Below are 16,186 nucleotides of genomic sequence, written 5' to 3' on the forward strand. Positions count from 1 at the left end.
TTTGCATGTCTAATTGCTCCAGCATCATTTGTTGAAAAGGCTATCTTTCCTCCACTGAACTACTTTTGTAGCTTTATCAAAAATCAGTTGAGCATATTTATAAGGATCTATGTTTGGATTCTCTTTTCTTATGTTGACTTATATGTTTATATCTCAACCAATGCCATACAGTCTTGATTACTATAGCTATACAGTAAATACTGAAATGGAGTAGACTGATTACTCACACTTCATTCTTTTTCAAAATTGTTTTGGCTATTGTTCTGAGTCACATTCTTTCCCCTCCAAAAAAGGTCTATTCCAGTCCTAACCCCCAGAACCTAAGAATGTGACTGTTTTTTGAGACAGGGTCTTTGCAGAAGTAATCAAATTAAGAATCATTAGAGTGGTCCCTAACCCAATGGCTAGTGTCCTTACAAAAACGGGAAATTCGAAGACACATGTACAGGAAAAGAACACCATGTGAAGATGAAGGCAAAGATTGGAGTGATGCTTCTACAAGCCAAAAAACATCACCAGAAGTTAGAGAAGGGCCATGAAACAGATTTCCTCTCATAGCCTGCAGAAGGAGCTAACCCAGCTGACACCCTGATCTCAGATTTCTAATCTCCAGAACTGAGACAATTTCTATTGTTTAAGCCACTCACAGTTTGTGGTATTCTGTTATGCAGCCCTCGAAAACCAATATAGATAATCTAGTTTCTTTGCCATCCCATGTAAATTTTAAAATAATCTTTTCTCAATCTACAAAAAAAATATGGCTGGGATTGTGATAAGAATTGTGTTAAACTCATGTATCTCTTTGGGGAGAATTAACATCTTTCCTATGTTGAATCTTTCAATCCATGAGCGTCGTATGTCTCTACTTTTGTTTAGATCTTCTTTTATTTCTTTCATCAGTGTTGTATAATTTTCTGCATACAAGTACTGTAAATGTTTTGTTAAATTTACATCTATTTCCTTTTTTTCGCAATCATAAAAAATATTTAATTTTTAATTTTGGTGTCAGTGTGTTCAATGCTAATATACAGAAATATTACTGATTCCTGTATGTTTAACTTTTATCCTGCCATCTTGCAGAATGCATTAACTCTAGTTTGTTTCTAGAACCTTTGGGATTCAACTCATAGAATCACGTCATTTGCAAATAGAGAAGATTTTATTTCTTCCTTTCTACTCTGAATGCCTTTTTTTCCCTTTTATTCATTATTACACTTACTATCCTTTTGATTTCTGCAGGATCTGTCATGCTATCCTGTTTCATTCTCTCTTTTTTATCTGTCTTGCTACAGATTTGTTGATTTTATCACTCTTTTCAAAGGACCAGCTCTTTGCATCACTGACTTTCTCTATTTGTTCTGTTTTCTCTTTCATTTATTTCTACTCTTTATTATTTCCTTCCTTCTGCTTACTTTGCGTTTATATGTTCTTCTAACTTCTTGAAGTAGGAGCTTAGATTATTGATTTAAGACTTTTTCTCTTTTTGTAATGTATGCATTTAGTGCTATAAATTTCCCTCTCAGCATGACTTTTGCTATATTATACAAATTTTGATATTTGTAATTTTACTTTCATCCAGCTCAATATATTCTTCTCCCTTGAGATTTCACCATTGACCTACAAATTATTTAGAAGAGTGCATAACAAAATATCACAAACTGGAGAGTCTCGTTATCTTTCTATTATTAATTTCTAGTTTGATTCTACTGTGATTGTTTTTCAATTATTAAGGTTTGTTTTATAGCCCAAGATATGGCCTATCTTGGTATATGTTCCATGAGTACTTGAAAAAAATGTGTATTCTGCTGATGTTGGGTAAACTGTTCTATAAATGCCAGTTAGGTGCTTTGGTTTATGGTGTTGTAGAGATGTTCTATAATATCCTTGCTGATTTTCTTTCAAGTTGTATCATCACCTGTTGAAAGAAGGGTGCTGAAGACTCTAATTATAATTGAAAATCTATTTTTCCTTTCATTTCTTTCAGTTTTTGCTTCACTTATCCTGCAGCTCTGTTGTTTGGTATACACATTTAAGATTGCTATTCTTCTTCATGGATTGACCCCTTTATCATTATATAATGCCTCCCGCACCCCGGTAGTTTTCTTTGCTCTGAAATCTACTTTATCTAATATTAATATAGCTAGTCCTGTTATCCTTTGATTAATGTTTGCATGATATATCTTTTTCCATCCTTTCACTTTCAACTTGCCAATATCATATTTTTTAATTATTTATTTATTTACTTATTTATTTTTGGCTGTGTTGGGTCTTCATTTCTGTGCGAGGGCTTTCTCTAGTTGTGGCGAGTGGGGGCCACTCTTCATCGCGGTGCGTGGGCCTCTCACTATCGTGGCCTCTCTTGTTGCGGAGCATAGGCTCCAGACGCGCAGGCTCAGTAGTTGTGACTCACGGGCCTAGTTGCTCCGCGGCATGTGGGATCTTCCCAGACCAGGGCTCGAACCCGTGTCCCCTGCATTGGCAGGCAGATTCTCAACCACTGCGCCACCAGAGAAGCCCCAATATCATATTTGAAGGGAGTTTCCTGAAGATAGCATGTAGTAGAGTCATGTTTTTTTAATCTGTTTTTCCAATCTATAGCTTTTAAATGTTCTATTTAGACTATTTATACTTAATGGAATTATTTATATACTTAAGACTTAAGTCTGCTGTTTCATTTTTTGTTTTTTTGCTTGTTGTCTCTCTTTTTTCATATATTTTTCTTTTTCTTGCCTTCCTGTAGGTTACATGACTATTTATTTATTTATTTGTTTGTTTGTTTGTTTGGCTGCACCGCACAGCATGTGGAACGTCCCTAACCAGGGATCGAACCTGTGCCCCCTGAAGTGGAAGTGCAGAGTGTTAACCACTGGACCACCCGGGAAGTCCCAACATGGCTACTTTTTAGAATTTTATTTTTATTTATCTACAGTGTTTTTGAGTATATCTCTTTGTACACCTTCTTTAGTGGTTGCTCTAGGTATACACTATATATAACTAATTTATCATAGGCTCCTGGTGTCATCACTTTAGCAATTCAAGTGAAGTAGAAAAATTTTGCCTCCCTTTATCTCCTTTCACCTTCCCCCATTTATAATATAACTATAAATAGAAAGAAAGAATGGAGAGATAAAAGTAGACTTTCAAGCAACTTGGCTATGAAAAGCAAAGATTAAAGGCAAATGCTGGGTAGGGTGGAGCTAAAGGGATTGTTTCATTAGATTGGTTGAATTTTATTTCTGAAGTTTGGCCATATTCCCCTCACCTCCCTGGGCCTGACTTTTTTGGGGGGGGGGCCATACCGTGCAGCTTGCAGGATCTCAGTTCCCCAACCAGGGATTGAACCCGAGCCACAGCAGTGAAAGCCCAGAATCCTAACCACTAGGCCACCAAGGAACTCCCTAGATTGGCTGAATTTTAAAAGGAGAAAGACCTTTAATTGGTTTAACTTTAAAAGGAGAAAGACCTGAACAGAGCCTAACAGCTAAGAGGAAAAAGGCTGTACAGAAGGAGTTGGAAGATAAAGGAGAAATATGGGGAAACTGATAGAGCAAGCTTTTTAAAAAAGCAGGGAGGAGAACAGATCCACAGTACAAATGAAGAGAATAATCAAGCTAAGAAAAGGGACACCACTTCCACTGAGATAGAAAAGATGGAGGAAAAGATAGGGCTTGGGGCAGAAAAGCTTGTATGAGAAGTTGGGAGTAATGAGGGAGGTCTCATTTCTGACGGCCGTTTTTTGTAACTAAGAAAACAAAATTCATCTGCTTAGATTGTGGGAGGAAGTAGTGGGGGGATGGGGATGGGGACTGGTGAAGGAGGTTCAAATTTAGCCTTTGAAAGCAGAATGAGGGAAGCAGCAAATCAGAGAAAAGATCATTCAAAATCAGCATTTAAAGCTCTGGCTTCTTTTGAAAACGTAATTGTGTTAACAATACCCAAATTTTTCCCCTCAATTGTACCTTCTAGCCTAAATATAGAAACAGAAATGACTGAAGATTAAACTGATGTAGGACTGGAGTTTTATAGGGTCATTTTGAAAGAAGGACAAAGAGACAAGAGAGACAGAGGTAAGCAAATTCCCAATAAGTATACAAGCAAAAAATTATAAATCCCTTGTTAATATGGCTCTATATCAGAGAAATGCCTGCAAAAATGTATTGTAGACTTTTTTCCTTTCTATATAATCAAAGTATTTCTTTTTCATAAAAAAACTTGTATTGTGAGGTTTGATTTGTGTTTGGGACTTTAAAAAATGTGAATACAGTAATAGTTTCACATATTTAATCCCTACCCTCTATTCTAGTTTGTCACTGTGCCCCTTAAATACAGTATATAGAAGAGAGTCCAATGCTTGAACTATTTTCTGGCTATAGACAATTACAGTGGGATTTTAAGCTTCTGCAGAAATACTCATGTAATGATCCACAGCTCAAACACTCAGATTTAGTTTTCTAACAGTTTCTGCCTAGAATCTTATCACTGGTTTACTCAAGTAGACACTGGGTTCCCAGTGCTTTTACATCACAAAGGGAATCTAGAATGACATAGTTAGAACATGTTTTAAAATCAATTTTAATTCACAAAATGTATTCCCAAATTTGGAAAGTTGAGAAGGTCGAGTTTAATTTTAGTAATGAAAGCATTACTTCTGGGAGTAAAGCATTTTGGCCTAATTATTCTGAGATGTGGTTTCAGTAATATTGAGTGAAACAATATAAAATATATCAGAGGAATTATATAAAAGTTATATTATTATATAATATCCCCCCACCCCATCCATAATGTAAACACCAAAAGGGCAGGGGCTTTTTGCTGTCTCTCATCGCCCCCATAGAAAAGGGTCCAGTACACAGCAGGCACTGATTAAATATTTGGTGGCTGGATCAATGGATGGTATTGAAGGCCCTCCTGGAGCTTAAATCAATGCTAAATCTAAGCCTCAACTCCTAAAGAACCTGTAAATAGCGTCTTGCTCCCAGTTTTCTAATATAGTTAAGAAGATAAATATATACGAAAATGAGAGTTTACTGTTTTGAAAGATCATTGTTTAAAATGAAATTAAGTTTACACATTTAAGACTGAAAAATAAAGTGTAATGAGTATTACTGTATCCCTGAATAATGACTGTTGACAACAGAAACATTCCCACTATTCAGAAACTCAGAGTCTGCTGAAAATTTGGGCTAAAATCCAGTCTCCCTATATTTCACATTAAAGCATTATCACAGTGCATCATAATTCACCCACACCCTCTTGAATGAAGTATTTGCATATCCCTTACATTTGATTTAAATCAAGTAGAATTAGAGTTTTCATCAGGAACTTTATATATTTGACAAAACATGAATATCAATGCATGTAATTACAGAAAAACCATATAAAAATATAAACTAGGAAATCCATTTTCCTTCAAAGCATATTTCTTCTTCTTAAATGTTAGCAAACAGCTCCATATTTCTAATAGACACTGAACTTACATGAAAATTTTTCTCTTACCTAGTTTTACAGGAAAGCCTGGAGGAAGCTTCATCTGAACAAATTCTCTAAGCTTATTAAAGTGCTTGAAGGGAGCTATTACTTCCAAAACATTCAATAATCTGAAAAATGGAAGGAGAAAAAAATTTTTCAAATTGATTTCATTGTGTCTTTATGTTGTTTTATAACTACATGCTTCAAACTTACACAGTATTACTGACTTCCAGATATTAAAGATGAGAAAATGACACCTCCTTCTACCTCCTGATTTTTTGTTTTATTATTCCTTTCACTGTGTCAAAGTTTATAACTCTCACATTTTTTAAAAATTTATTTATTTATTTATTCTTGGCTGTGTTGGGTCTTCGTTTCTGTGCGAGGGCTTTCTCTAGTTGCGGTGAGCGGGGGCCACTCTTCATCGCGGTGCGCGGGCCTCTCACTATCGCGGCCTCTCTTGTTGCAGAGCACAGGCTCCAGACACGCAGGCTCAGTAGTTGTGGCTCATGGGCCCAGTTGCTCCGCGGCATGTGGGATCTTCCCAGACCAGGGCTCGAACCCGTGTCCCCTGCATTGGCAGGCAGACTCTCAACAACTGCACCACCAGGGAAGCCCAACTTTCACATTTTATTGGGCAGCCATAATTTCCACAGTTGTTGATTTTAGATCTCTATTTCAGCAGATTCAAGGCTTACACTAGTCTTCTTCCTGAAGTCTACAAATTCCCAAGTTCTTTAATTAGCCTCACTGTTTGGACGCCTGAATTTCACTGTCAATTTTGTGTGTGTGAAGGGCTCTTATGTACTTATTATTCCTTAATTTCTTATAGATTTGATAACTGAGTGTTTCTTTTTTACATACTAAAGGGAAATCCGACTGGCATAAAATTTCAGTTTATAATCTTTCCCTCTTAACTACAATTTCACGAGGTGTCTTAGCATTCAGTATTATGTTAGTCATTATACTATAACTTCTTTTATCCTTTGGTTGGATGAATTTCATTTTCAAGTAGTAGTATTTTTCTTTCAAAAAAGGCCCATGGCTGCTATATTTATTGAATTCTTCTGTGTCCTTTTCAATTGCCTTGATATGTAAATGACATCTTACCTAGATATACTATCAGATCACACTTTCTTTGCCTCAGCAATGTCAAGATGTGAAAAAATGTAAGGCCAGGCTGTTTTTTACCCTTTTTCGCCTGAATGCCTTTAGAGCTCTCTATTTACAATTGAAATACAATAGTTTAATCAATATAATCATTGTTACTAATCCTTCTCTATCAATTTTTCTTGGAGCCTAATGTTAGGCTACAGATTTAGTTCTTCCATACAGAGAAATTTTCTTTTCTTCTATCATATTTTTTTTTTTTTTTATAAGTACTATTATTTATTTATTTATTTTTGGCTGTGTTGGGTCTTCGGTTCGTGCGAGGGCTTTCTCCAGTTGCGGCAAGCGGGGGCCACTCTTCATCGCGGTGCGGGGACCGCTCTTCATCGCGGTGCGCGGGCCTTTCTCTATCGCGGCCCCTCCCATCGCGGGGCACAGGCTCCAGACGCGCAGGCTCAGCAATTGTGGCTCACGGGCCCAGCTGCTCCGTGGCATGTGGGATCTTCCCAGACCAGGGCTCGAACCCGTGTCCCCTGCATTAGCAGGCAGACTCTCAACCACTGCGCCACCAGGGAAGCCCCTCTTCTATCATATTTTGAATACTATTTTGTTTACATTTTGGAGGCTTTCTATTTAAGTGGAACAGCAATGATCCTTATATTGAACCACTCTCCTCTATAAATATTACTTCTCAAATTTCTTTAACCTCTTCTTTCACTGGATTCACTATACGCTATAAAAATTTAATTTTTGGTCACATCTATCCTGTTTATTGTTGTTTCTAATGTATTTGTTTTGCAATAGTGCTATTTAGTGCTTAATTTATTTCCTTAGCTTTACAATCTCCTTTTCATTTCATTCTATTGTCTTAGCATCTCATCTTAGAGTGATCTAGTTTACCAATTTCATGTTCTTTTTATGTTTTCCTATAGTATTTACAAGGAATTTTCTTCTGTTCTTTGACTTATATTTTATTCTAGAATGAGTTCTTTTTCTGGCTTTTACATGCTATCTATATTCCTTATTTTACTTTTTGCAGGGGGAATGGCTATAATTCCACATTTTATAAATTCTAAAATACCCATTTTTTTTTTTCACATATTAACATCTCTGAAATTGGGATAACTCCTAAAATTGAGAGCATCTATAATTTGCTACATTATTCTTCTTCATTAGAGTATATATCTGGTGCATCTTGGAGTCATTTGGGTCCAAGATATGATAAATTATGCAGATTTGTATGTATGGCTAATTCCCTTCCCGCATCTTCTGAGAACTATTTATTTATTTCCCTCTTTGATCAATAACTTGAGGACTGTATACCAAATTCTATCTACTCTTCCAAAGCTTGGCTATTGAGGAGTATGAGATGTGCATAGAATTTGTAGAAAAGAAGGGTCCTGCTCTCTTCCGTGAGAATTTTTTTTTTTAATGTATTAGGCCAGACTGAAAGTGGAAGGATCTACAAAGGAAAGCCTAGGACTTCAATTCATCCCCTACTTTAGTGAGAAGCCTAAAGGTACAGTTCTGTCAGAATTGGCTCTAGCTACCCACCTCCCATTCCACCCATCTCTCCAAATCGATTTTTTTTAATGAGCATCTGATGAATACAGGTTTGGAAGGATATATTCAAGTACTCCAGGAGTACTGTTTATAAGGGTGACAAACTACAAATAATTAAAATGTTTATCAGTAGGGGGATGATAAAATAAATGGCAGTACATCAATACTACAAAATACCAAGGAAAGAAGAAAGAGATAGATAATAATGTACTTATTGTAAGAACTCCAAGATAACTCACTTTTAAAAGAAAAAAAGGAACTAACAGAACAAAAGGTAGACTGTTCCGCATTTTTATAAAAATTCTAAAATAAACACAGAAAAAATCTAGACAAAAATACAGCAGTTATTTACCTGTTATTTACCTGAGGTGAAAGAAAACTGCCATTTTTATTCTATAAACTTCCAAACTGTTAGTTTTTTACAATAAGCATGTATTCATGTATTACTTTTGTAATTAAAAAATAATTATTTGAAAATTTATCTGGTTAAAATAATTAAAATGTTAATATTTTGTGAGCTGGAAAATTTCTAGGAGGGAGCACGACACACTGTCAAAGCAATGGCTATTTGCTTTTACATTTCAAAGGCCTCAAATGCACCACTCAGATGCCAACATTATTATAGCCTTCAGAGTTTAATAGCTTCTTTCATAAACTTGTGCAGTTAATAACAAACTTACGACTCAATTCCCAAGGGAAATTCCTGGCTCATGGCTATTGTGGCTTTAAATGTTTTCTTACTCTCTTTGCACACCAGTTCTCTACCCAGATGAGGAGCTCTAAAATGAAAAAGGAAAAAAGAAAGAAAGAAAGAAAATATTAGGAAATTTTTTCCACATGCTGTCATCTTCCTAAGAAGAATCTGTCATCTTCCAATGACATTCATTAGTATTTCAACTTTTCTTACTCTGATGATAGAAATAAAATTATGCTAAAAGGGAATGAAACATGTATAATAAATGAGACAAGGGTAACAAGAAAAAGAAAATAGCAAAGCATAAAAGTTCAGAAGACTATGATCAAAACCCAGAAAATTTCATATTGAATTTTAATAATCACTATTTTTAATAACAAAGCAAATCCATAGAAAAAAACAAACTTTAAAAATATTTTATATCTTTTAAATCACTTATTCAATTCAATCTCTTACTGTCTATGGTTCTCAGCACTGATCAATAAGAAGTGATGTAAAGAATACAGAATTTTATATTACTTGTAGAATATTATAAGATGGAAACATTTTAGAGAAGTTAGAAAAAGTATAACAATAAGCCTTTCAACATAAACAAACAAAAAAAAAGACAACTTCTTACTAAGCATGAGGGTAGGTAATATTTTATTCTCCACCAAAAGAATATTTTCTACAAAGGACTGTATTTTCTTTGACATGGTCAGCTAGAAAAAAATTCTTATTTATTTATTCATTCAAAATAAACCATTCATTCATCATTCTTTTATTCAGTAAGCATTTACTGGATACAAAAACTATGTACTAGGTACTCTACTAAGTATTAGCAATATAACATTAAGCAAACATCTTGGGTAAGGATAGTAAGAAGTAGTCTGGCACAGGCTGAAACAAAGAGATGACGACAGGAGATGAACTTGGAAAGGCAAAAAGTAGATAAACAATGAGTAGCCTTACATACCTTGCAAAACACTCTGGATAATAACAGAATATAAAGTTCATCATACAGTGCAAAAACTCAAATAAGCAACTGCACTGGGCAAGTCCTCATATTTCCTTAGAACAGTGTCCTATAGGTTTTTTGGTGTATATAAATTGGCAAGAGGGACGTAAAAAGAAGGCTCTACAACTTATTCAAAAAGAGAATGTAACTGGGGATGCTTCTCCCTCATCATGCTTCATCCATATTTTTAAAAGGAAAAAGAACTGCTTCAGATGAAACTATATTAATAATTCTCTGTAAAAAACATTTTACGCCTAAATATTCATGTTTTTACAAATTGTCTTTTCTAAAAACCAAAGAATATATAAAGAAACAAAACAACACTTACTTTCCATTTTCAGAAGATATATATTCTTCCCATGTAATAGTGTTCTGAGGAGGAGGCGTAAGGGACTGTCTTCGAATCGGCTGCCAAAAAGTAACAAACAGAGAGGGGGAGAGAGAGAGAAACAGACAGAGACCAAGAGGGAGGGAGAAAAGAAAATTATATTTTTTAAAATATAAAATTAAAACATACAATAAACTATAATCTACTTAATCTCTTCAATATAATGCTTTAAGAGGTTATTCTGAGATACTTCCATGGTGATTTAAGCTCCATCAATAATATTTATTATCATTTTTAAAATCTCAAATAAAAAGAAAAGTGTCAAAGTAGTAAAATCCATTCATTAATGTCTTTTCTTTTGTTTGTTTTGTTTTGTTTTTAATTTATTTATTTTTGGCTGCGTCGGGTCTTCGTTGCTGCGCACCGGTTTTTCTCTAGTTGTGGCGAGCAGGGGCTACTCTTCGTTGCTGTGCGCGGGCTCTCACTGCAGTGGCTTCTCTTGTTGTGGAGCATGGGCTTCAGTAGTTGTGGCACGTGGGCTCTAGAGTGCAGGCTCAGTAGTTGTGGGGCACAGGCTTAGTTGCTCCGTGGCATGTGAGATCTTCCCAGACCAGGGCTGGAACCTGTGTCCCCTGCATTGTCAGGCAGATTCTTAACCACTGCGCCGCCAGGGAAACCCCATTCGATGTTTTAATCATCTAAAATGTCCCTGGCATTACGCTAGATGCTGAACGTGCGAACTACAGAGAAGTATAAAAACTAATCCTGACTTCACAGAGTTTACAATTCAAAGTTGGAAAGAAGAAACACATACAAACATGAATAGTTAATCAGGAATACAAAGGATTAAATGATTAAAGATCAAATGAGCTTACAAAAAACTGAGTAATACAGGGGTTCAGAAAAGAAAGCAGTTTTCTATAGACAATAGATCGAGACTAGGGGATTGAGGCTCAAATTTAAATGAAAAGAAAATAAAAAGAATATTTTGGACAGAGAGAATTAACAGTGAAAACACTAGATTGATTTGAACTAGGGAGGAAAGTTCAAAAGGGAGATCAACAACAGTGGTAAAGGTCATATCAGATTTAAAACTTACACCTCATCTTTGTTAACCAAGAGCTTGGATCACTATAGGATGAATTGGCAATAAAGAACTAAGGGAGTGGCAGCAGAAATCGAAAATTGCTAAGGAGAAACCAACAACACAAACTGTAGAGCAAAAGGGCAATAAGTGAAAGACACATAAATAACAAAATGAATAGTAACACTGGGAGAGGGTCCCATTCAGAGAAGTATAGTTTTGGATACAATGAGTTTAAGATGTTAATAGGCAGCATATTAGAGTTTTAAAATCAAGGATTTTGAAGACACAAAAATGAGTTGGAATCCCACCCAGCTCCACTACCTGGTAGTTGTGTGAATTGGGGCATGCTATTTATATTATTGTCAATTTAACTCACCTGCAAAATGGGAATGTGACCACCCAACTCATAGTTAAGAATTCAAGGAGATAGTGTATGGAAAAGCTTAGTGCCTAGCACAGTGTAAAGGATTCAGTAAATAATAGTAACTATTTTATACTGGGGAGTTCCTAGAGGGCAGTTACAAAAAGAAAAGGAGAGAAATCATATTTAGAGATAATGATTTAAGAATTCTCTGACTAAATGAAAAGTAATAAAACAGAGGACTGATGACTGAGTCCTAAAAACTACACAGATTTGCCAGAGGGGAGGGCGGAGAGGACAGAAGGGAGCCAGATATTAATCAATAAGGGAAAAGAAAAAACCAGAGCATCAAGTATCAAGTATCATGACAAGATACAAGTATCAAGTATCATGACAAGATGCAAGACAAGTATCATGGAAGTGAAAAGACTGTTTCAATATCATAACAAAGACTTTAAAGGGAAGGAAGCCTGAAAAAAAGGCCATAGATTTTGTTGGTTAGAAATCATTGATGATCTCTGAGTAGCAACAGAAGAATAGGGGAAGAAAGGAAACTAACAGTTTTTGAGCATCAGGCAATATGAAAGATGACGTTCTGCCCTTGAGAAGTTTACAAAGAGACACACAGGAAGTAGATAATTATAATCCAGGATGGGTGTGCTATGATAGAGGGATCAAGAGGATGGCATAAAAGCACTGAGAAGAGGTTTCTCTGACCCAGACTGGGGTAGCCAAAAAGATGTGTCAGCAATGGTGGTTCCTGGTGGAGAAGTCTAAAAGAAAGAGAACAAAATAACCAAATGAAGGACATTGAGGAAAGTACAATGGTGAGCAAAAGCATGCTGTACTGGGAAACTACAAGTGTGGTGCTATTTTTCCCTTCGTGTGTAGCATACATGAAGGAAAAATAGCAAGATACAAGGTAAGAGGGCAAGACACAGAAGAGAAAAAGCAGTTTGAAAGGGTTTTGTGCACTAAGTAGATTGTATTTTACTCAGAAAGCAATGGACAAATATTTTGAGCAATATAATGTTTTAGAACACAAACGTTGGAGCCAGACTGACCAAATCCTGGCTTTGCCAATTACTAGCTGACTTTGGACAAATTATTTAACCTCTTTTGTCTCAGTTTAGTCAACTACATAACCTCAGAGGGTCATTGTAAGGATAAAACTGGCTTGTTAACATAAAATACTTAAAATAGTGCCTGACACATAGTAAATATTCTATACATTTTAGTTATTGAGGCTTTACATAGTTCAATCTATTTCAGAGAGGTCATTCTGGTAGCAGTGAGTAAGTTAGGAAGCTATCTCAGTAATCCAAATGAGAAATGATAAGCTATTTCAAAATGGAAGAAGAGAAATAGATTCACGAGATCTTTAGGATTTTGTAATCGATTAGACACAGAGGTAAGGAAAGCCAGGAAGTCCAAGGACAAATTTCAGATTGCTGGTTTGGGTAATGGTAGTAGATAATGGTGTTACCACTCAGGACAGAAAATAAGAAGAATGAAAAAACTGATCAGATTTAAACATACTAAATCTTAGATACCTATGTTTATCCAAGTGGAGGTAGGCAAAATACTATAGATCTGGTGATTAAAAGACAGGTCAGAATTGAAGGTATATATTGGGTGACAGTTACTAGTGTTTATGTGGTAACTGAAGCATTAGGTATGTATCTAACAATGAGACATTAGAGAATACTAATTGTCTACTCAATCAATAATCTATCTCCTGTTCTTTGTTGTAAAAGAACCTCCCTACCAATTTTTGGCTGGACACATGACTTCCTAGATTAAAGACTTCTAGATATCTTTACAGCTAGCTAAATTAGTTATACCTAAGTTCTAACCAATGGGATTTGAGCAGTGATGTATGCAACTTCTGATTGGGTACTCAAACAGAACAGGCATGTCCTCTCTTTCTTAATTACTATTAGGAATTATCATTCCTAATGGCTGGAATGCTAAACAGGTAATAAAACATCGTATACCATGTGAATGAGGGCCAGATCCTAGAAATGGTAGAGAAATAAGACCAAAAAAAAAAAAAAAGGCTAGGTCTGAGATTAACTCACAGAGCAAAGAAACCATATAAACTCAGATTTTTCCATAAGAGAAAAATAAACTCCTGTCTTGTTTAAGTTACTGTTATAATCAGCCAAAATTATATCATAACCAATACTAAATATGATATATAAAATGTGATACTACACACAATAGTATGGCATGTGGCAATGGCTATTAATAGAATGACAAATGGGCTTAATAGGTAGTGACTGTCATAAATATTGTGGCAAAACATTAGGTAAAACAGTGTCTTGTGATCCTACAGAAGGCAGGCAAGCTAATAGAAGCTGTAACAAACAGAAGAAATGACTGAAAATATTTACCACTGATGCTCCAACCCAGAACCATAGCAAAGGTTAATCACACCTCCACCCAAATCTCTATCTAACTAAGCAGATCATGGTCAATTTCTCTTTCAGAACACTGCTTAAAATTTGTCTACTCTTGCTTCCAGTCTATTTAATACCTATATATATTTAATACCTGTATATACATTTGGCTATAACTGATGTGTTTATATATATATATATATATATATATATATATATATATATATATAAAATCATATATATATTATCATAGTAAAGACTTATTTTCCTGGCATGATTAGATAATGCGGCATGTCATATAAGTACATTTTTTCAGGTAATAAAATTCTCTAAGCAGTTTCTACTATTTCCAGTAGAATTCTTTCTAAACTATACATTATACATTCCCCATCTTAGTAGAGACTGTAATGAATCTAATTTAACCTTCCACTGAGCACTTTACTTCATCATTATGAATATCAGTTATTATATTTTAACAAGGTCTTTCTTAGTTTATGTTTATTCTAATTGATCCTTTGTTATATACTGATACTCACAGCTGAACCCATCAGTGTTCCCACTATACTGTTCCCATAACTATCTAATGAAACAGGAAGACATGAAGGCTGCCACAGGACACCAGATGGCTTTCTAAGTTTATTTCCCTAAGTCAGTAGGCTCTGTAACTAAAATGACATCAAACCTTTCCTACATAATTAAATGCAAACTTTTAATGCTTTGAAGCATATAAGAAATAGTTTTGATTTATTGCTAGATTTGCTGAATTCTAATATTTTATATGGCAAAGGTTTCTGGAAGTTTAACACATTCATGTATTTTATATCTATATATTCTTATTTTGATTTTATATATTAAAAAAATACATAATCACTAATAGGGTTTAACTCAATATTCTGTATATATAGCTGGCATACAATTAATGCTTTTATCAATGACTGTCTAAGGTATAAATGGGGCATTACTCCCCCCTCCAACAATAATTGGTTAGAACAAAGTGGAAAAAAGCACCAAAAGTGGAGGAGCAAGTATCCATAACTTAAGAATTTCTGAGCACTTAAATTTTACTATAAAAAATATTGTCAAATATATATACTAAATATTAGAACTGTCTGGAAAGGAGAGGGGAAAGAAGGAGTAGGCATGGCAAAACTAGTTAAAAGGCAAATAATTACTTCTAAGTGTTACCTATAAGCTATTTCTTATAGAAATTAAAACAAATATTTGTCTGAAAAAAAAAAAGGAAACTCAAAAGCTATTCATTTAGAATAAAGAACATAAATTCATTCTGAAAAGGACATACATTTTTAAGAACTGAAATTCTATTAAAATGTGGCTTTAAAATATATTTTCGGGAATTCCCTGGCGGTCCAGTAGTTAGGATTCCACGCTTTCACTGCCAAGGGTGCAGGTTCAATCCCTGGTCGGGGAACTAAGATCCTACAAGCCGCACAACATGGCCAAAAAAAAAATATATATATATATATAATATTTTCATGTCTTTTGAAAACAATCATAATAGTCATACATATTTTCTAGGTTCTTGAAATTTTCAATAATGTTCCAAAGCCAAAAACATGCTTTTTACTAATATGATCTATATGCATCATTGAAAAAAACACCACAATACTGATTTTTACTACATTTACCAATAGCAAGGTTCTCTCATTCCTTTTACAACTTCAACTTCACAATATTTTGAAAGAATTGCTAAGACGTGTTGAAAATCTGGATACACACAAAGAAGAGACTTTAACAAAGGCGATCTGGGAAGCAATATACTTAGACCAAGAACAAGAAGAACTTGGGGTAAAGGTCCAAGAATCAAAACCCATCTTTGCTACTTATAGCTTTGTGACTTCAGATATATTAATTTCTTTAAACCTCATTTTCCTTTCTCTACAATTGGGCAATGATAGTTATCTCATTAGGTCATTGTGATAATTAAAAATTAAATGAGATGATATATGAAAAAATACTTCACACAATGCTCAGGAACTATTTCCTTTGATCTGATCAGAAGTCAGAAGCTTAATTATTTAATTCATATTATTTTGTTTTATTATATAGGCATATGGGATTAAACTATGTTTTAATTTCAACGTGCCAAACTATACGTGATTAAAATGTCATTTAAAGACCCCTTTACCAATTCAAGTGCATCAAGTTACAATCTCT

At 34.8% G+C, this 16,186-nt stretch overlaps 1 protein-coding gene across 1 annotated transcript in view; it reads right to left on the reverse strand.

Annotated features, from left to right (window-relative positions):
* Positions 1-16,186, reverse strand: part of ANKRD13C (ankyrin repeat domain 13C) — an 82,794-nt gene that overhangs the window by 5,058 nt on the left and 61,550 nt on the right. The window contains exons 10-12 of the mRNA XM_007182917.2: positions 10,162-10,241; positions 8,823-8,921; positions 5,497-5,597 (exon numbers count right to left, since the gene is read on the reverse strand). Of these exons, the coding sequence (XP_007182979.1) occupies positions 5,497-5,597; positions 8,823-8,921; positions 10,162-10,241 (280 nt within the window). The remainder of the gene's footprint in view (positions 1-5,496; positions 5,598-8,822; positions 8,922-10,161; positions 10,242-16,186) is intronic.

Source organism: Balaenoptera acutorostrata, chromosome 1 (assembly GCF_949987535.1).
Source record: "Balaenoptera acutorostrata chromosome 1, mBalAcu1.1, whole genome shotgun sequence".
In the NCBI taxonomy this organism is placed as follows: domain Eukaryota; kingdom Metazoa; phylum Chordata; class Mammalia; order Artiodactyla; family Balaenopteridae; genus Balaenoptera; species Balaenoptera acutorostrata.